The sequence below is a fragment of the Mustela nigripes genome, chromosome 1 (genome assembly GCF_022355385.1).
Source record: "Mustela nigripes isolate SB6536 chromosome 1, MUSNIG.SB6536, whole genome shotgun sequence".
Classification (NCBI taxonomy): Eukaryota; Metazoa; Chordata; class Mammalia; order Carnivora; family Mustelidae; genus Mustela; species Mustela nigripes.
The window spans coordinates 234,731,050-234,751,574 of record NC_081557.1 but is presented as its reverse complement, the minus strand read 5'-3'; the positions used below and the strand labels follow the sequence as shown (position 1 = coordinate 234,751,574).

Here is a 20,525-nt window from a genome sequence, read left to right as displayed (position 1 = left end):
AGAAACATCTATCAATTCCTGGTGGCCTAGAGTCTCTGTTTCATGGGTCACACATTGGGGGACAGAAGCCGAAGCTTAAGGCTGGGACATAAAATGTGACATGCTTTGTGAAGAAGTAATGAGTAATCTGGAGAAAAAACTTGCCTGGCTGTGAGGAAGTGTGTCTGTCTCCATCTGGGCCCTGGAGAGAGACAGGAAAAAATTGCCCTTGAGAGTTTGTGGATGTGAACTGGGCCATAACTTGGCTATTAATGCTTATGGCCTATGACATGTGACAAGCCCAATCCAAGAATTAATTTTTGTTTTTGTTTTCTTGGATAAATTTGACATATGACTTTTTACTTTTTTTTTTTTGAAAAAATTTTTTTTTTAATTTTTTATTTTTTATAAACATATATTTTTATCCCCAGGGGTACAGGTCTGTGAATCACCAGGTTTACTGTGAAGTGACTTTTTACTTTTTTTAAAAAAGATTTTATTTATTTATTTGACACGGAGATAGAGAGAGAGAGAGAGAAAGAGAGAGATCACAAGCAGGCAGAGAGGCAGTCAGAGGGAGAAGGAGAAGCAGATTCCCTGCTGAGCAGAGAGCTCAACTTGGGGCTCGATCCCAAGACCCTGAGATCATGGCTTGAGCCAAAGGCAGTCTTAACCCACTGAGCCACACAGGCACCCCTTCTGCCTTCTGCCTACTTTTTTTTTTTTTTTGGATTATTCATTTTTGGAGTGTTGAGTTTTAATTTCATTAAATATTCTCTTCACTTGGCAGAAGCTTTTTATTTGGATGAAGTCCCAACAATTTCTTTTTGCTTTTGTTTCCCTTGCCTCAGGAGACACATCTAGAAAGAAAGTGCTATGACTGATGTCAAAGAGGTTACTGCCTCTAGGACTTTTATGGTCTCATGCCCCATACTTAGGTCTTTAATTCATTTTGTGTATGGTATAAGAAAGTGGCCCATTTTCACTTTTAGCATGTTGCCGTCCAGGTTTCCCAACACCGCTTGTTGAAGAGCCTTTTTCCCATTGGATATTCCTTCCTGCTTTGTCAAAGACAAACTGACCATGTAGTTGTGGGTTCATTTCTGGGTTTTCTATTCTGTTCCATGGATCTACGGGTCTGTTTCTGTGCCAGTATCATACTGTTTTGATCACTACAACTTGTTTTGTAATATCACTTGAAGTCTGGAATTGTGATGCCCCCAGCTTTGTTTTCCTTTTTCAAGGTTGCTTTGGTTATTTGGGGTCTTTATTTTGGGGTCTACAAATTTTAGGATTGTTTGTTCTAATTCTGTGAAAAATGCTGTTGGTATTTTAATAGGGACTGCATTACATGTGTAGATTACTTTGGGTAGGACAGACATTTTAGCAATATTCGTTCTTCTAATTCATGAGCATGAAATGTCTTGTGTGTCATTTCATTGTGTCATCTTCAATTTCTTTCATCAGTTTTCAGAGTACAGCTCTTACACCTCTTGGGTTAGGTTTATCCCTAGGTATCTTACTGTTTTTGGTGCAATTGTAAGTGGGATTGATTCCTTAATTTCTCTTTCTGCTGCTTAATTGGCGTACATCCTGCAACTTTATTTTATTTCAACTCAATTTTATTGAGCTGATATTTTATTTCAACTCAATTTGTTGAACTGTTCCAGCAGTTTTTTGGAGTCTTTCAGATTTTTTTTATATAATTTTTTATTTTTTATAAACATATATTTTTATCCCCAGGGGTAAGATTTTTTGTACATAGTATTGTGTCCTCTGCAAATAGTGGAAATTTTATTTTTTCTTTACCAATGTTAGTGCCTTTTATTTCTTTTTGTTGTCTGATTGCTGAGGCTAGGACTTTCAGCAGTAGGTTGAATAAAAGTGGTGAGAGTGGACATCTTTCTCAGGTTCCTGAAAGCCTCTCAGGTTTTCTCCATAAAGGATGATGTTAGCTTTTGCATATGCCCTTATTATATTGAGGTATGTTCCCTCCAAACCTACTGTGTGGAGGGTTTTTATCATGAATAGGTATTGTACTTTGTCAGATGCTTTTTCTGCATCTATTGAAATGATCATATGGTTCTTTTCCTTTCTCTTATTATTGAGATATATCACATTGATTAATTTGAGAATATTGAACCACCCTTGCAACCCAGGAATAATCCCACTTGATCGTGATGATTTTTAATAATGTACTATTGAATGTAATTTGTTAGTGTTTTATTGAGAATTTTTGCATCCACATTCATCAGGGATATTGGTTATAGTGGTCTTTTTTAGAGGAGTCTTAATCTGGTTAGGGTATCAGGGTAATGCTGGCCTTGTAGAATGAATTTAGAAGCTTTCCTTCCTTTTCTATTTTCTGGAATAGTCGGAGAAGAATGGGTATTAACTTTTCCTTAAATGTTTGGTAGAATTCACCTGTGAAGCCAGCTGGCTCTGGACTTTTATTTATTGGAATTTTTTTGTTACCGATTCAACTTCTTTACTTGTTATCAATCGGTTCAAGTTTTTCTATTTCCTCCTGTTTCAGTTTTGGTAATTTATGTGTTTCCTGGAATTTATTAATTTCTTCCAGGTTGTCCGATTTTTTGGCATATAGTTTTTCATAATATTCGCTTATAATTGCTTATATTTCTGTGGTGTTGGTTGTTATTTCTCCTCTCTCATTTGTGATTTTATTCTTAAAAGACTTTATTTATTTGACAGAGAGAGACACAGCAAGAAAAGGAACACAAGCAGGGGGATTGGGAGAGGGAGAAGCAGGCTCCCTGCTGAGCAAGGAGTCCGATGCCAGGCTCAATCTCAGGACCCTGGGATCATGACCTAAGCCAAAGGCAGATGCTTAACAACTGAACCACCCAGGCACCCACCATCTGTGACGTTTTATTTGGGTCCTTTCTCCTTTCTTTTTGATAAATCTGGCTTGGATAAGAACAGAACAACAATCTGTTCTATTGTTTTTTTTAGTTTCTAGATCATTTATCTCTGTCCTAATCTTTACTATTTCCCTCCACCTGGCCTTAGGCTTTGTTTGTTGTTCTTTTTCTAGCTTCTTTAGGTGTAAGGTTAAGTTGTTTATTCCACATTTTTCTTGCTTCCTGAAGTAGGCCTGTATTGCTCTATACTTCCCTCTTAGGACTGCTTGTGCTGTATCCCAAAGGTTTTGGACCATTTATTTTCATTTTTATTTGTTTTTGTGTCTTTTGAAAATTTATTCTTTGTTTTCTTTTTTTAATTTAAATTTTGGTTAATTAACACAGGGCAATATTAGTTACTGGAGTAGAATTCAGGGATTCATCCCTTACATCCAACACCCAGTGCTCATTAATAGATTTCTTCTTTGATTTCCTGGTTGACCCATTCATTGTTTAGTAGCATTTTGCTTAACCTCCATGTATTCGTGGTCTTTCCGAGTTTTTTCTTTTGGTTGACTTCTAGTTTCATAGCATTGTGATGAGAAAAGAGGCCTGGTATGATTTCAGTCCTTTTGTATTTGTTGATGTCTGTTTTGTGACCCACTATATGACCTATTCCAGAGAATGTTCCATGTGCACTTGAAAAGAATGTACACTCTTGTTTTTAGGATGGAATGCTCTGAATATATCTGTTCAATCCATCTGGTCCAGTGTGTCATTTAAAGCCATTGTTTCTTTGTCCATTTTCCATTTAGATGATCTGTCCATTGATGCAAGTGGGACGTTAAAATTCACTACCATTACTGTATTACTACTGATTATTCCTTTAAGTTTGTTATTAACTGTTTTATATATTTGGATATTCCCACGTTGAATGCATATTCACTATTGTTAGATCTTTTTGTTCGCTTGTCCCCTTCATTACAATATAGTGCTCTTCTTTACTCTTGTTACAAGCCTTTGTTTTAAAGTCTAGTTTGTCCAATATAAGTATTGCTACTCCAGCTTTCTTTTGACATCCATTTGCGTAAGAAATATTTCTCCATCTCCCTTACTTGCCATCTGCAGGTGTCTTTCAGTCTAAAATGAGTCTCTTGAAGGCACCATAGAGATGGGTCTTGGTTTTTTTTTTTTTTTTAGTCCATTCTGACACCGTATGTCTTTTGACTGGAGTGTTTGACATCTATTTGCATGACAAATGTTTCTCCATCCCCCTCATTTTCAATCTGTAGGTGTCGTTAGGTCTAAAATAAGTCTCGTGGGTGATTCAGTTGTTAAACATCTGCCTTCAGCTCAGGTCATGGTCCCAGGTCCTGAGATCGAGCCCTGCCTAGGGCTCCCTGTTCAGTGGGGAGTCTGCTTTTCCTTCTCATTCTCCCTTTCTTAAATAAATAAATAAAATAAATGAATAAAATGAATCTCTTATGGCCAGCATATAGATGGGTCTTTTTGTTTGTTTATTCATTATGACAGCCTATCTTTTGATTGGAGCATTTAGTCCATTGACATTCAAAGTAATTATTGATATGTATTTATTGCCATTTTATTACTTGTTTTGTTGTTGATACTGGAGATTTTCTCTGATCATTTCTTGTCACTTTTCATCTCTCCTTTGCACTCCTCATCAATGTCTCTTGCAGGGCTGGTTTAGTGAGCACAAACCCCCTTAGCTTTTTCTATCTGGGAAACTATCTCTCCTTTTTATTTTGAGTGATAGCTTTGCTGGCTGGAGTGTTCTTGGCTGCAGGTTTTTCCCATTCAGCACTTTGAGTATATGCCACTCCCTTCTGGCTTGCCAGGTTTATGTTGAGAAATCTCCAGCTAGCCTTATGGATGTTCTCTTGTAAATTAAGGACTCCTTCTGTCTTGCTGCCCCCCCTCCTTTTTTTTTTTAGATTTTATTTATTTATTTGACAGAGAGGGGGAGATCACAAGTAGGCAGAGAGGCAGGCAGAGAGAAGGGGGGAAGCAGGCTCTCTATTGAGCAGAGAGCCCAATGTGGGCCTCAATCCCAGGACCCTGAGATCATGACTTGAGCAGAAGGCAGAGGCTTTACCCACTGAGCCACCCAGGTGCCCTGTCTTGCTGCTTTTAAGATTGTTTCTTTATTACTATAATTATAGTATGTCTTGGTGTTGGCCTGCTCTTGTTAGTTTTAAAAATTTTATTTATTTATTTGAGAGAGAGAGAGAGCATGCATGAGTCGGGGTGGGGAGGGGACCAGCAAAAGAGGGAAAAGCAGATTCATGGGGCTCGATTCCAGGACCTGAGATTATGGCCTGAGCCAAAGGCAATGGTTAGTCAACTGAGCCCTCTAGGCACCCCTCTTTTGTTGATTCTGATGGGAGTTCTCTGTGCCCTTGGATCTGGATGTCTCTTTTCTTCCCTAGATTAGAGAAGTTTTCAGCTATTATTTCCTCCAATAAATTTTCTGCCCCCCTTTCTCTCTCTTTTTCTCTTGCAACTCCTATAATATGAATGTTACTATGTTTGATAGAGTCATTGAGTTCTCTAAGTCTATTCTCTGTTGTGTAAGTTGTCTTTTTCTCTTTTGTTCAACTTCATTATTTTCCATAATTTTGTTTTCTAGGTCACTAATTCATTCCTCTGCTTCCTCCAGCCTGCTGCTCATTGCATCAAACGTGTTTCCAATCTTTTTTATTGCATTCTTCATCTCTGATTGATTCTTTCTTAATTCTTTCATCTCTGTGATAAGGGTCTCATTGATGTCTTCTATTTTTTTTTTAAAGATTTTATTAATTTATTTGACAGAGAGAGAGAGGCAGAGAGGCAGGCAGAGGGTGGGGGGCGGAAGCAGGCTCCCTGCTGAGCAGAGAGCCCAATGTGGGGTTCAGTCCCAGGACCCTGAGATCATGACCTGTGCTGAGGGCAGAGGCTTAACCCTCTGAGCCACCCAGGTGCCCCTTCTATTTTTTTCTCAAGCTCAATGAGTATTCTTATGGTTGTTGCTTTAAATTCTCCATCAGCCATGTTGCTTATATCTGTTTCACTTAGTTCTCTTGCTGTGGCCTTATCTTGTTCTTTCATTTGGGATAAATTCCTCCATCTAGGCATTTTGTCCAAGTCTCTGCCTTCTTCTGTGTTTTAATAGACAGTATGTTTCCTGCTCCTGGAGATAATGGCTATATGAATAAGAGGTTATGTAGTGTCCAGGGCCTGGTCCTTCAGGAAGTGTCTCTGATGTGCACTGCATACACCCTGCTGTTGTATTTTGGTTGCTCTATTCTTCAGGCTAGTCATCTTTAGAGGCTCTCTTTACCTGCTATGGGCAGTGTTTTGTCCTTGGCCTGAATGTGGTGAATTTTAACCAGTGCTCTGATCTGCCTGTGAAATGAGACCTGATATCACTTCCACCGGAACTGAGACCCTGCAGAATTCGCAGGTCAGGAGATGTGGTGTGAGTAGGAGTTTGTGCTGGTCTTTCCAGTGAGAGGCTTACTGAGCTGGGACTGAGGCAAGCTTGACTGAGAAGGGCAGTCTGGCCAGAGGGCAGGTGTGTGGGACTTGGTGCAAGCGAGTTAGGCAGCTAGTGTCGGTAATGTATTGCCTCCTGCTGGTGGCTCTGAGTCTATGTGGACGGGCTAGGAAGGGAAATGGCACCAGCCAGCTCCTTTGTTCCCTGAGAGGAGTCTTCATGAAGATTGCCTCTCAGGGACATGCTCTGAGAAGAGCAAATAATCTCCCCACTCGGTGCCCCAGGCACTCTTCAGACTACTGTTTCCGTGCCATTTGCTCCCTTCCTGCCGCTCCAAGAATGTTTGCCTGGCTTCCTTCCAAAAGCAGGGCAATGTCCTCCAGGGTCTAGCTCAGTCAAGCTTCCTGGCATTTCAGGCTCTAGGCTTTAAGCTCTCCTGGTTGCAAGAACTCATGAAATTAGCCCCTCTCATTTTCCAAGCCCATCACTTTAGCGAATCATTCTCCTTGAACATTCCCTGGTGTGCTCCTCTCTCTCTTGCTCTTCTCTATGACCACGGCTTCCTCCCCTCCACAACATCCACGATCCATTTCTCCCCTAAGTCATGTCTCTGCTTCTTCTCTCTCTTTAGTCGTGGAGTTTGTTCTGTCAGTCTTCAGGTTGATTTCTGGGGTCATAGGATGATCTGATACTTATCTAGTTGTGTTCATGAGAGGAGATGAGCCTAGAGTCCCCCTTCTCATTTTCCCTCTCTTCCATTTGACATTTTTAGACTTCACATATAAATTATATCATACAGTAATTATCTTTCTCTATCTTATCTTGCTTAGTATAATGTGTTCAAGTGCATCCATGTTGTTACAAATAGCAGGATATTCTCCTTTCTCATAAGTGAGTAATATTCCATTGTGTATATGTAACACATCTTCTTTATTCATTCACCCATTGATGCTCACTTGGGTTGTTTCCATACCTTGGCTATTGTGTATAATACTGTGACAAACATGGGAGTGCAGATATCTCTGAGTCCGTTTTCATTTCCTTTGGGTATCTTCCCTAAAGTGGAATTGCTGAATGATATAATCTATTTTTAATTTTTTGAGGATCCTCCACATTGTTTTCCACAGTGGGTGGACAAATTTACATGCCAACAGTGTATAAAGGGTTCCTTTTTTTTTTTTTAAACCACACCAAGAAATCTAATTTAAAGTGGTTTTGAGATAATGTGCTATTAGACACCAAGCAGAGATAAATACCAATCCTCTCTAGGGGAAAATGTTTTCAAACCAGAACTCAAATAATTTCCTGATCAAAATTCTGAGGAACATGATTTACTACCAAAAATCATAAAACACAAAGACTTAACAGATGAGAATCGTTAGAGACAAAAAAGCAGAATCAGATCTTTAAAGAATTCAGATAGGGATTATGAGATATAAAATATAAAGTAAGTATTTAGCTTGTTTCAATAAAAATAGTATCAAAAAGTATGAGTAAGAAACAAAACTATTAAAAATAATCAGGCAGATTTATAGATCACTATACTGTGCACTGGAAACCAATATAACACTGTGTTTAACTATACTGGAATTTAAAATTAAATTAAATTTTAAAAATATAATCAGTCAGGGACACCTGGGTGGCTCAGTTGGTTAAGTGTCTGTCTTCAACTCAGGTAATGATCCCAGGGGTTGAGCCCTACACTGGCTCTCCTGTGCAGCTGGGAGTCTGCTTCTCCTGTTTCCTCTGCTTGCCATGTCCCACCCCCAATTCGTGCTCTCTCACTCTCTCTGTCAAATACATAAATAAAATCTTTCAAAAAATATGTAATCAGGTAAATTTGAAAAAGAACTCAAAATTCTAATTATGAAAATATAATAACATAAAGTAGAAACACAAGGAATGGAATAAACAGATCAGACACAATTGAAAGTGAGTTAATGAATGGGAATATAGATCTGAATAAACTAATGAGATGAGAACACAGCACAGAAAGAAAGAGAAAGAGAAAATATGAAACAGAGGTTAAGAGACATAGAGAACAAAGGGAGAGATCTCTAACTGAAGCTACCAAAGGAAAGAAGAGACAGAATGAAGAAAAGACAGTTTGAAGAGAATGGGACTGAGAATTCTACGAAAATGATGCAACACATAAATCTTCAGATTCAGGAAACCCAACAAGTCCCAAACAGAATAAATATGAAATTCCATAGAACATGAAAACTAAAGAGCTCTTAAAAATAACCAGAGATAATGACTGATTGTCTTCAAAGGAACAAGAATTAGCCTAGCAACTCATTTCCTGTAAACAACAATGAAATTCAGAGGCCAGTGGAAAGTACTGAGGTAAAATTAATGTCAAGCTGGAAATGGTGAGGTGTACATCTTCATATGAGCAGAAATAGTGAGATTACAAACAGCAAATCTTCAGTGAAGGAATTTATAGAGATTTAACTTCAGGAGAAAAACTATGATCCTAGAAGGGAGGCTAGAGATGCAAGAAATAGCAGGGAAAAGACCCTCAACAATTAAAAGCATGTGTTCAATTAAAATCTTGAAAATATTAACTGCATATGGTAAAAATAACTACTAATTTGTGTGTCGGTGAAAAAACAAGAGAGAACGAAAATGCTGTATAAAAATAGCATTCCTTTCGGGAGCTGTAGGTGAGAGTCCATTTTGTTGTCGTTTCCAGCTTCTGGAAGCTGCCTGCATGCCCCAGTTTGGGTCTTCCTTCCAACTTCAAAGCCAGTGATGGCCTGTTGGGTCTTTGTACATTGTGTTACCTGACACACATTCTTTTGCCTCCCTCTTCTGCATTTGTGATTATATTAGGCCCTTGGACAATCAAAAATAATTTCCCTATTAAAAAATATTTTTTAAAGATTTATTTATTTAATTTAGAGAAAGGAGGGAGGGATGGAGGGAGGAGAGAAAATCCTTCAGCAGACTCCCCAATGAGCGTGGAACCTGACAGGGGGCCCGACCCCAGGACCCTGAGATCAGGACCTGAGCCGAAATCAAGGGTGGGACACTTAACAAACTGAGCCCTCTAGACACCCCAATAATTTCCCTATTTTAAGGTAAGTACATTAGCTACCTCCATTCCATTTCCTGCCTTAATTTCTCTTTGGCGTGTAATGTAACATATTCGCAGGTTTTGGAAACTAGGATGTAGAGATTTTTAGGAGGCCATTATTCTGTCTATTAAAATTGAATAATCAAAGAATGAGCAGGGACAAGTAAGTAATGTTAAGACTGGAAAAGGATATAGTAGAAATTTAAAATGTAATAGAGATTATTATGAATTAACTTTAAGTCAATAAATCTAAAACATTAAGGACATATTTATACGAAAATATAACTTACCCAAACCTACTCAGGAAAAAATGGAAAACTGAAGAGTTATACAACAGTTAAAGAAATTCAGCTCATGGTTTAATATGCCCTGAAAGAAACACGAGGCTTCAATAATTTTACATGCATGTTCTGCCAAACTTTCAGGAAATAGATTAAATAGATAAATGCAATTTTATAATAAACCCTTTTAGGACACAGAAACATGGGAGTATTGGGACACCTGGGTGGCTCAGTTGTTTGTCTGCCTTTGGCTCAGGTCATTATCTCACGGTCTTGAGGTCAAGCTCTTTGTCAGGCTCCCTGCTTAGCTCTCTTTTCTCCCTGCTTATACTCTCTCATTACCTCTGCCACTATCTCCTTATCTCTAAAATAAATAAATGAAATCCTTAAAAAAAAAAAAAGGAATGAGAATGTTTTCCAGTTTATTTTTTAAGTCTAGCTTATCTTGGTACCCAAACCTAACCAAAATGGAACAAAAAAGAAAACCTACAGACCAATCTCATTTATAAACAGATTAAAAAAAAAAATGGGGCAGTACCTGTGTGGCTCAGTTAGTTAAGCGTCAGACTCTTGATTTCAGCTCAGTTCTTGATCTGGGGGTCATGAATTCAAGCCCTGCATTGGGCTCCATGCTAAGGTTGGAGCCTACATAAACAAACAAACAAAAAATTAAACAAAATATTAAGAATCTAATTGGATAAAGGTGATCGAATATATATAAAGGTGTGTAAATTGATCAAACCAGATTTATACCTGGAATGCAAGATGAGTTAGCACTAGAAAAATCTAATAATATAATTCACTGTGTTAACAGATTAAAGAAGAAGACCACATAATCATCTCAAAGTTTTTGAATGAACGTTCAATTATATTCAGCAGCTCTTATAATGAAAAACTCTTAGCAAAGTAGGAATAGAAGAGAACTTCCTTAAAGTGATACAGGTCCTCCAAAAATGATTATATGACCTATTATTTCAGTGATGAGACATTATAAATACACTTAAGATTGAGAACCAGCAAGGATGACCTCTCTCAACATCTCTATTTGTTGAGGTACTGGGGGTCCTGGCAGTGGAGTAAGAAAAGTAAAAGAAAACTGAGCCTGGGTGGCTCAGTCAGTTGGGTGTCTGACTCTTGGTTTTGGCTTACGTCTTGATCTCAGGGTTGTGAGATCAAAGCCCACTTCAGGCTCTGCGCTCAGTGGGAAGTCTGCTCGAGATTCTTTCCCCTCCCACTTCCTCTCCCCCATTCCTCCCTCTGCTTTCACACGTGTGTGCTCTTTCTCTCTCTCAAACAAATGAAATCTTGAAACAAGTACAAGAAATAAAGGTATAAGGATTGGAAGTCAAGAAATAAAGTTGTTATTATTTATACTTGCTTTGGATATCTGCATGGAAAGCCCAAAATGTTTATAAGAGATAAAAGTTAAAAAGGACATTTATAGAGTGGTAAAAAATAAAACTGATATTCAAAAGTTATTTGTATTTCCATATACCCCTAAAAAGCTGAAAACATATTCCTTAAAAGATACTGTTTGCACTAGCAACAAAAGTAAGATACATAAGAGGAAATCTAACAGAAGCTATATGAGACTATCATGGAGAGAATTTGAAAATTTCATTAAAAGATATCAAAGAAACTCCATATAAATAGGGGGAAAAAAGGAAGAAAAAAGTGATAAGAGAAATTCAGTATTTTATCTTTCTTCTCCAGGGAATTTCAAGATTCAAGTCACAATCACAACTAGGTTCTTCACTGAACTTAAACAAGCTGATTCTAAAATTTGTTGGAAAGAGTAAAGGGCCAAGACAAAACTAGCAAGATAGGAAACAATGTGTGTTGGAGAGGATGTGGAGAAAGGGGAACCCTCTTACAGTGTTGGTGGGAATGCAAGTTGGTGCAACCAATTTGGAGAACAGTGTGGAGATTCCTCAAGAAATTAAAAATAGAGCTTCCCTATGACCCTGCAATTGCACTACTGGGTATTTACCCCAAAGATGCAGATGTAGTGAAAAGAAGGGCCATCTGTACCCCAATGTTCATAGCAGATATGGCCACAGTCGCCAAACAGTGGAAAGAACCACGATGCCCTTCAAGGGACGAATGGATAAGGAAGATGTGGTCCATATACACTATGGAGTAATACGCCTCCATCAGAAAGGATGAATACCCAATTTTTGTATCAACATGGACGGGACAGGAAGAGATTGTGCTGAGTGAAATAAGTCAAGTAGAGAGAGTCAACTATCATATGGTTTCACTTATTTGTGGAGCATAAGAAATAACACGGAGAACATGGGGAGATGGAGAGGAGAAGGGAGTTGAGGGAAATTGGAAGGGGAGATGAACTATGAGAGACTATGGACTCTGACAAACAATCTGAGGGTTTTGAAGGGGCAGGGGGTGGGAGGTCAGGGGAGCCAGGTGGTGGGTATTATGGAGGGCACGTGTCGCAGGGAGCACTGGGTGTGGTGCATAAACAATGAATTCTGTTATACTGAAAAGAAATTAAATAAAAAAAGAAAATAAAAAGAGTAAAGGCCCAAGAATAGCTAAGACACTCCTAAAGGAGATGAACAAGGGGAGGGGATTTTCCTATCAGATATAAAAGCTTTTACAAAGCAAAAGTAATTAAGTCAGTACAATATCTTTGCCAAGATAGAAGAATGGACTGATGGAAAAAAACAGATCTCAGATACACACTCATATATTTATGGGTATTTGATATATGGTAGCAGCATCTTTCTAAGTAGTGAGGAAAAGATAGACTACCCAATAAATGCTAGTGCAATTGATTATCACATGTGGAAAAATTAATGTGGCTTAACTGTACCCAGTTAACTGGGTACCACTCTGTACCCAGTTCCAGATAGATGAAGAACATACATGGATGTCTGGGTGGCTCAGTCAGTTAAGCATCTGACTCTTGATTTTGGCTTAGGTCCTGATCTCAGGGTCGGGAGATGGAGCCCATGTTGAGTTCTGGGCTGGGTGTGGAGCCTGCTTAAGATTCTCTCTCCCTGGGAGACAAACCATAAGTGACTCTTAACTTCACAAAACAAACTGAGGGTTGCTGGGGGGAGGGAGGTTGGGAGGAGGGGGGTGGGGTTATGGACACTGGGGAGGGTATGTGCTTTGGTGAGTGCTGTGAAGTGTGTAAACCTGGCGATTCACAGACCTGTACCCCTGGGGATAAAAATATGTTTATAAAAAAAAAAAGAATAAGCTGACCAAGCAGGAAAAAAAAAAAAAGATTCTCTCTCCCTCTCGCTCTACCCCTCTCCACTCACATTCTCTCTCCCTCTCAAAAAAAAAAAAAAAAAAAAAAGAGAGAGAGAGAGAGAGAGAAAGAAAGAAAGAAAAGAACATAAATGATAAATGTAAAGGGCAAAATTTTAAAACTTCTAAAAGATCTTTTTAACTTTAAGGGAGACAGATTCCTTAAATAAGTCCCAAAACACAAATTGTAAAGAAATGATTGATAGCTTTGCTGCATTCAAATTAAGAACTTCTTTTAAGAGATCATAAAGAAAATAAATTGATAAAGTATAATCTATGAGATGATATCTTGATAAAATAATAAAAGAATTTCTTGGAGCACCTAGGTGGCTCCATTGATTAAGTGCCTGACTCTCGGTTTCAGCTCAGGTCATGATCTCATGGCTGTGAAATCAAACCCTGTGTCAGCCTCTGTGCTCAGCCCTGGAGTCTGGTTGAGATTCTCTCCTTTTCCATTCACCTCTCCCTCTGCCCATGCCCCTTCTTACATACACGCATGTGCGCGTGCTCTCTCTCTAATAAATTAATAAAATGTTTTAAAAAATATTAAGAAAATAAGGAACTTCTTAAAATTTTATTTTATTTTATTTTTTAAAAGATTTTATGCATTTATTTGACAGAGAGAGATCCCAAGCAGGCAGAGAGGCAGACAGAGAAGAGAGGAGGAAGCAAGCTCCCCGCTGAGCAGAGAGTCTGATGTGGGGCTCTATCCCAGTATCCTGGGACCATGACCTGAGCCGAAGACAGAGGCTTTAACCACTGAGCCACACAGGTGCCTCAACTTCTTAAAATTTGAAGCAGAAAACTTAAAGAACTCCTAAACAGTAATAAGAAAAAGATGAACAGGGCTCCTTGGTGGCTCAGTTGGTTAAACGTCTGCCCTTGGTTTGGGTCATGATCTCGGGGCTCTGGAATCGAGCCCTGCATCTGGCTTTCTGCTCAGTGGGGAGTCCACTTCTCCCTCTCCCACTTTCAAAAAAATACAATCTTAAAAAAAGACAACCTAACAGAAAAAATGGAAAAGTAGAAAAAAAAGAAGAAAATACACCTTTAAACCATGATAAGATTCTGTTTAATGCTCACTGAACTGGAAAAACTTGAAAAGCCTTGGCCAAGATGTATGTCAGTGGGAAGTTTCATACATCACACATTAGAGTATTAATTGGTACAGTCACTTCATATAATGATTTGACATTTTTCTAGAAAAATCAAAGATGTACATTCTCAATACCCAGCAATTTTACTCAGTGTGTATACCAGAGAAACTTCTGTATTTTTGTGCCAGCAGATACATTCATGAATATTCATAGTAGCATTATTCAAAAATGAAATTTATTGAGATAAAATTTACATATAATAAAAGACTCTCATTTTAAGTATTTAGTTCAAAGTTTGACAAATGTTTACACCAATGTAATTAGTACCAAAATCAAGATATACTGTAAGGACCAATTTTACTGTCCCTGCTCTCTTCCCCCAGGGGACTTAAAAGCAAGTCCTGGAGACCAGCTCCAGGTGTGGAGACCAAGAAAAACAAGGCTGTACCCACCTTGAGTCTAGCCCTGACAAAAGTACAGCCATCTTGGCAAAGCAAAAGCTGGCACCTTGCACTGTAAGAGTGGGTTAGTATAAGAATGGCCATCCTGAAGGCCGGGAAGCCATTTTACTGAGCGTCCCTAAGCAGCCCACACAGGCACGTATCTTGAGATAAGAGAAAGTAGCTAAAACCTAAGAAACAACTAAATCATATACCACCAGGGTGGTTAGGCGGAGGTGCCACAGGGACCAGATGTTAAAGAAAACAAATAGTTAACTTGCAGAGATCACAATCCTGCAAGACAGGAGTCTCCCTTGATTTGCAGATGTCCTGGTGATTTACAACAAAAAGGCTATCTCTTCAATGGCCCAATTTCCAGAGACAAGTGGCTCAGTTCCTCAGGGCCAAAGGCCTCCCTCCCCACCATAAAACTGAGGGAGGCTGAGGCAGAAGGAAATATAAATAAAGTTCAATTTCTTCTAAACCTAAATCTCACTTAACTGCCAGGATAGCGCCAGGGTGATGCAGGGGTGGAAAAAGGTTAAACAAAGTGAAACTGTCAAAGTGGGGCACAAGATATATATGTAGCTATGAAGAAGTGCCTTGGAAATGCTATGTAAACCCTTGGCTTTGAGTGCTGGGGGTCCTTGTTGAAATCCGCTGCGCGGGGCAGATACTTGGACCCCAGCTAGCTGGAAATAAACCTCGCTGTGTGACTTGCATTATCGAGAGTGTTCTCTGTCTAATTGAGGGGTGGCCGACTCTGTACCCTAACAATACAATCTTCCAACACCCTCCCCCTCTCCCCCCTCAAAGGTCCCTCTTTCTCCTCTGCAGAAGAACGCTTCTCCCACTGTCAATATATCCTAGGATTTCATATAGACGGAATAACAAACTATGTAATGGCTTGTATCTGGTTTCCTTTACTTTCATAACGCACTTGAGATTCATTTTGTACATGTTGTTGTTTGGGTCAGTATTTTCTTTCTGAGTAGCATGCTATTATATAGATATGTCAGGAATTGCTTTAATTTTTTTAAAAAATTATTTATTTGTGAGAGAGAGAGAACACACGCAAGAGAGCATGAACAGGGTGAGGGCCAGAGGGAGAGGGAGAAGCAGGCTCCTCACTGAGCAGGGAGCCCAAGGCAGGGCTCCATCCTCAGACCCCGGGATCATGACCTTAGCTGAAGGCAGATGCTTAACCTATTGAGCCACCCAGGCTCCCCAGGAATTGCTTTAATATCCACTAGTTGTTGGGCTTTTGGATTGTTTCCAGTTCTTGGCTATTACAAATAAAAAAGCTGCTGTAAAAATTCATGTACAGATATTTTGATTTTTCTTCTTAAATTCTTAGTAGAATTATTGTGTCATATACTAAGCATATAGTTAACATATGAGAGATGTAAATCTGTTTTCCAAAGTGGTTACTCTGTTTTTTGTTCCCACCAACAACGGATGAGGACTATAGCTCATAGCAGCATTATTCATGTTGCAAAATAGCAAAAATAGAAACAACCCAAATGTTTACTGTCAGAAGAATGAATAAATTGTAGTATAGTCATTCAAAAGAATATCAGAGACAATAAAATTAACCATAGCTATATGTAGCAACACAACTAAAACATATTAAAAAAGGCAAGTTCCAGATGAATACATAAAGTATATTCTCTATATACATGTACATATATACACACATGTCTAAAGTGTGCTAAATGAAACAAAGTTATTTAGGAAAATACACATTTTGCCAAGACTCTAAGATAAAACAACAGAGTGATAAACACAAAATTCATGCTAGTGGTTAATCTCTGGGAAAGGATTATGTAGGAATAGGCAGGGATAGGGTGTTTCAAAAATATTGGTAATATTGATATTCTAAATCTGTATGATAGATACATGGTGTTTATCATTATTATTTTTAAGAGTTTACTTATTTACTTGAGAGAGAGAACAAGAGGGAAAGAGAGAGAGAGAGAGAGAGAGAGAAGCAGACTCCCCACTGTGACCCCAGCCAAAGGCAGGCCCTCAACCAACCGAGTCACCCAGGCATCCCTATCTTTATTATTTTTTAACTAGCACCAACATTTTACAAACACTTATTGATGATAAAGTTTTATAACAAAAATTTAAAAAGAAAATAAAGATAGTTGTTTCTTTAGCCTTATTCTCTGATTTTCTTTAAAAAAAAAATTTGACTTGAGCATTTGTCCTGTACTGTAATATATTTTCCTGATTCTATTTAGTATTCTATATACTTATGGTGAGAGATTACAGTCATAGTACTGGAATAATTCTGGAATGCATTTCTATCTATGGGAGTAAGAATTTAGGTGTCTGACTCCTAGCAATAAAAATGGCAGTAATTAAACTCATATATCCTTGTTTATGGATATGAGAATATAGTCCACCTGATAACAAAAATGATTGAATAGAATTCACTATTTCTTCAAATTATACGAGAGAAGGATATATCTTCTATTTATTTCCTTTCTGACTGAATTATTTAAAACCAAGGTTTAAAAACCATAATAAAATGACCTTGCAGTCAAATATAAAGGATATATCATTAATTCTAGAAAGCCTGGCTGGTCACTTATTGGATAAGAGGACTGAAATATATATAGCAAAAATTTTTCTCTCTCTCTATTTCCATATCTTGGTTGTATCATAGGATTACAAGGTTAAGAAATAGAAAATTTTGTAAGATGAAAATGCCTGTGAGTAAAATAGAAACATAGCAGGAAGTGGTTTTGTATGTTTTGGTGGTATAAAAAAACCAAAGGTTATAGAGTTCCATCAGATGGTACATTTCTATCTCCTTCCTGGGACCTTCTCACTGAGCATAGTTGTTTTAAAAATTAATTACAATTTGGTCCCAACTTTGCTTATAAATATATTAATACATAAAATTATAGATTTGAATAAAATACCATTTTCTCCCCTGAAAAGCCTTTATAGCAACTCAAGTATGAAATGTGTTTATAGCTGGAAATCACAAGTGAATTATTGCAGAAACAACTTCAAATGTAGAGGTTGGTAATAAGCCTCTAATTTTCTTAAATAATAAAAATATAATCACCAGCAATGAGACACTTACGGAATTACTATTAAAGTACAAATTCTGCAAACAAAAAATTCTTTAATATCAATCAATTGTCTGTTTTTTCTCTTAAGATTGAACTAAGTTCTATGAATAGGAGTAATCATTGTAAGAACTAAAGTGATTCTTTCATTGTGCTCCACATTATCTAGAAAAATTAAAAACAATTATTTTGCCCTATATGATTACCAAGAAATGGTAAAGAAACCCACATAAAGGTACAGTTGAGCATGTGAGTTATTTTCTCATACCAGCAAATGACTGTCAGACTAGGGATACCTGAAAGAGGTTACCTATTCCTTAAAAGATCATTACTGCTAAATAGAGATTCTCGATTTTTTATACAGTAAGATTTAATTACTTGTGTGAATTGAACCACAGATAATCCTCCCTAAATGAGGTTTTAATTTTCATCTTGGAATACTGGTTTGAATGTTTTAAAGAATATTTATTTATTTATTTGAGAGAGGGAGAGTGTGTGCGTGAGTGGTGGGGGGGCAGAGGGAGAGACTCTTCAAGCAGACTCTGTGCTGAGTGTGGATCCCAAAGTGGGGCTTGATCCTATGACCTGTGAGATAGTGACCTGAGCCACAACCAAGAGTCAGTCGCTTAACTAACTGAGCCACTCAGATGTCCCTATAGGTTTGAATTTTAAATAATATACACTTGTACAAATTTCAGAAGTGTTCTCATATGTACGATACCACTTGATACTACTATGAAGTTAGCAGGATCTAGAGTTACTGCCTCTATTTTGATGATGAGAAAAGGAGACTTAATGGAGATTAAGTTAATTATCCAAGTGTCTTGCCTAAGGACAGGTACAGCACTGGAGTCCTTGTCTTTTATTTTGAAGGTGGTGTTCTTCCTTTTGTATCCTCATTTCCATGTATGATGTTTGTCTTCAGACAAAAATAAAAATTATGATGTTACCCTGTTCAATTTCATTTTTGGAGGACCAGATAACTTGAATAATGATTTCCCAAAGATATCCTGGGCTAAAGCCTGGAACTTGTACACATTACCTTACAAGGAAAAAAGGTCTCTACAGGTGTGATTAACTTCAGGATCCTGCGATGGGGAAAGACTTCTGCATTACCCAGGTGGAACCTAAATCCACTTTTAAGTGTCCTAAGAGGCTTATAAGAGAGAGGAAGAGGGAGATGACACAGACAGAAGAGTAAAAAGTCAGAGACACAGAAGAGAAGGTATCGTTAACCGAAAGAGATTGGAGTGAGGTAGCCACAAGCCAAGGAATGCCAACAGCCACCAAAAGTTGGAAGAGGGTCAAGGAACAGAGGCTTCCCTGGAGCCTTCAAAGGGTTGGTGGTCATACAAACATGTAGGTTTCAGACCGGTTAAATTGATGTTGAACTTCTGGCCTCTAGAGATTTCCCAGGAGAGAATGGTTAAAATGTTAAGGGTTTCCAAGAATGTCTCTAGTTCTCGTCTATGAATGTGGGAATGTGTACAAATCTTTGAAAGAAATATTTAAATAAAGTTAATGTTAATTCATATAAAAACAGTCTTGTCACTGACAAGCTGAAATATACTGTATCCATCTAAGAAAAACTGGGAACTTACTGTGTATTTATTTGAATGACAAAACCTGAGAATTTCATAGTCAATTTCTTTTTCCTTTACAGGAAATGTATTGGAGCTCTCATGTCTGGAAGTATGTTTACAACCTAGTTTCAACTATTCACTCCACTCTTTGAATTTTTCTTTTATGACTTTTCTGAAACCAGTAAGAGAAACTCAGACTATTATGGGACTCTTTCTAAATCATTCCAACTTTCAAAACTTCACCAGGATTTGCCAAGGCTTCACAAGTGAATTTAAAATGTGCTCATGTTTGGCTTGTGAGTCCAAAAAAAGCATGGATTTTATTTTTCAGGAACAAACATCAAAAGGTAACTATAAAATGGTAATAAAAAGTTTATCAAGAATAAATTATCTTAGTCTGTTAAAAAAGGAATAATATATTCCAATTTAAAAGCCAATGGTATCAGAACACTCAGCAAATGTGGCTTTTGATATGTGGCTTGTGATCTGTAGTGCTTTGGGTTATTACTTATTCTTGGTTTACTTTATCAAAAACAAAATATCTACTTTTAAAATACATCACAATCACCAAACTGTGGAAAGAGACAAGATATCCTTCAACAGATGAATGGATAAAGAAGATGTGGTCCGTATATACAATGGAATATTACACAGCCATCAGAAAGGATGAATACCCAACTTTTGTATCAACATGGACGAGACTGGAGGAGATTATGCTGAGTGAAATAAGTCAGGAGGACGAGTCAATTAGCGTATGGTTTCACTTACTTGTGGAGCATAAGGAATAACATGGAGGACATTAGGAGAAGGAAAGGAAAAGTGAAGTGGGGTAATCAGAGGGGGAGATGAACCATGAGAGATTACGAACTCTGAGAAACAAACTCAGGGTTTTGGAGGGAGGAGGGTGAGGAGATGGGTGAGCCTGGTGATGGGTACTAAGGAGGGCATGGATTGCATGGAGCGCTGGGTGTGATGCATAAACAATGAATCTTGGAACATTGAAAAAACAAAACAAAAAAATAATTAAAAATAAAATACATCAATGGGGCGCCTGGGTGGCTCAGTGGGTTAAGCCGCTGCCTTCGGCTCAGGTCATGATCTCAGAGTCCTGGGATCGAGTCCCGCATCGGGCTCTCTGCTCAGCAGAGAGCCTGCTTCCCTCTCTCTCTCTCTGCCTGCCTCTCCATCTACTTGTGATTTCTCTCTGTCAAATAAATAAATAAAATCTTTAAAAAAAAAAAAATAAAATACATCAAAATGCCACCATAATTTATGTACCTTTGATTACTAAAAGAGTATTTATCAGGTTCTTTCCAAAGGTACTGAATTTTTTAAAATTAAAAA

At 38.0% G+C, this 20,525-nt stretch overlaps 1 protein-coding gene across 4 annotated transcripts in view; it reads left to right on the top strand.

Annotated features, from left to right (window-relative positions):
• The window catches only part of TMEM156 (transmembrane protein 156), a 52,157-nt gene that overhangs the window by 7,815 nt on the left and 23,817 nt on the right, over nt 1-20,525 (top strand). For all 4 annotated transcript variants that reach the window (XR_009400790.1, XM_059382551.1, XM_059382572.1 and 1 more), the window contains one exon: nt 19,262-19,528. Coding sequence is in view for 3 of the 4 variants with exons in the window: in XM_059382551.1 (XP_059238534.1) it covers nt 19,262-19,528 (267 nt within the window). In the remaining variant the exon portion in view is untranslated. The remainder of the gene's footprint in view (nt 1-19,261; nt 19,529-20,525) is intronic.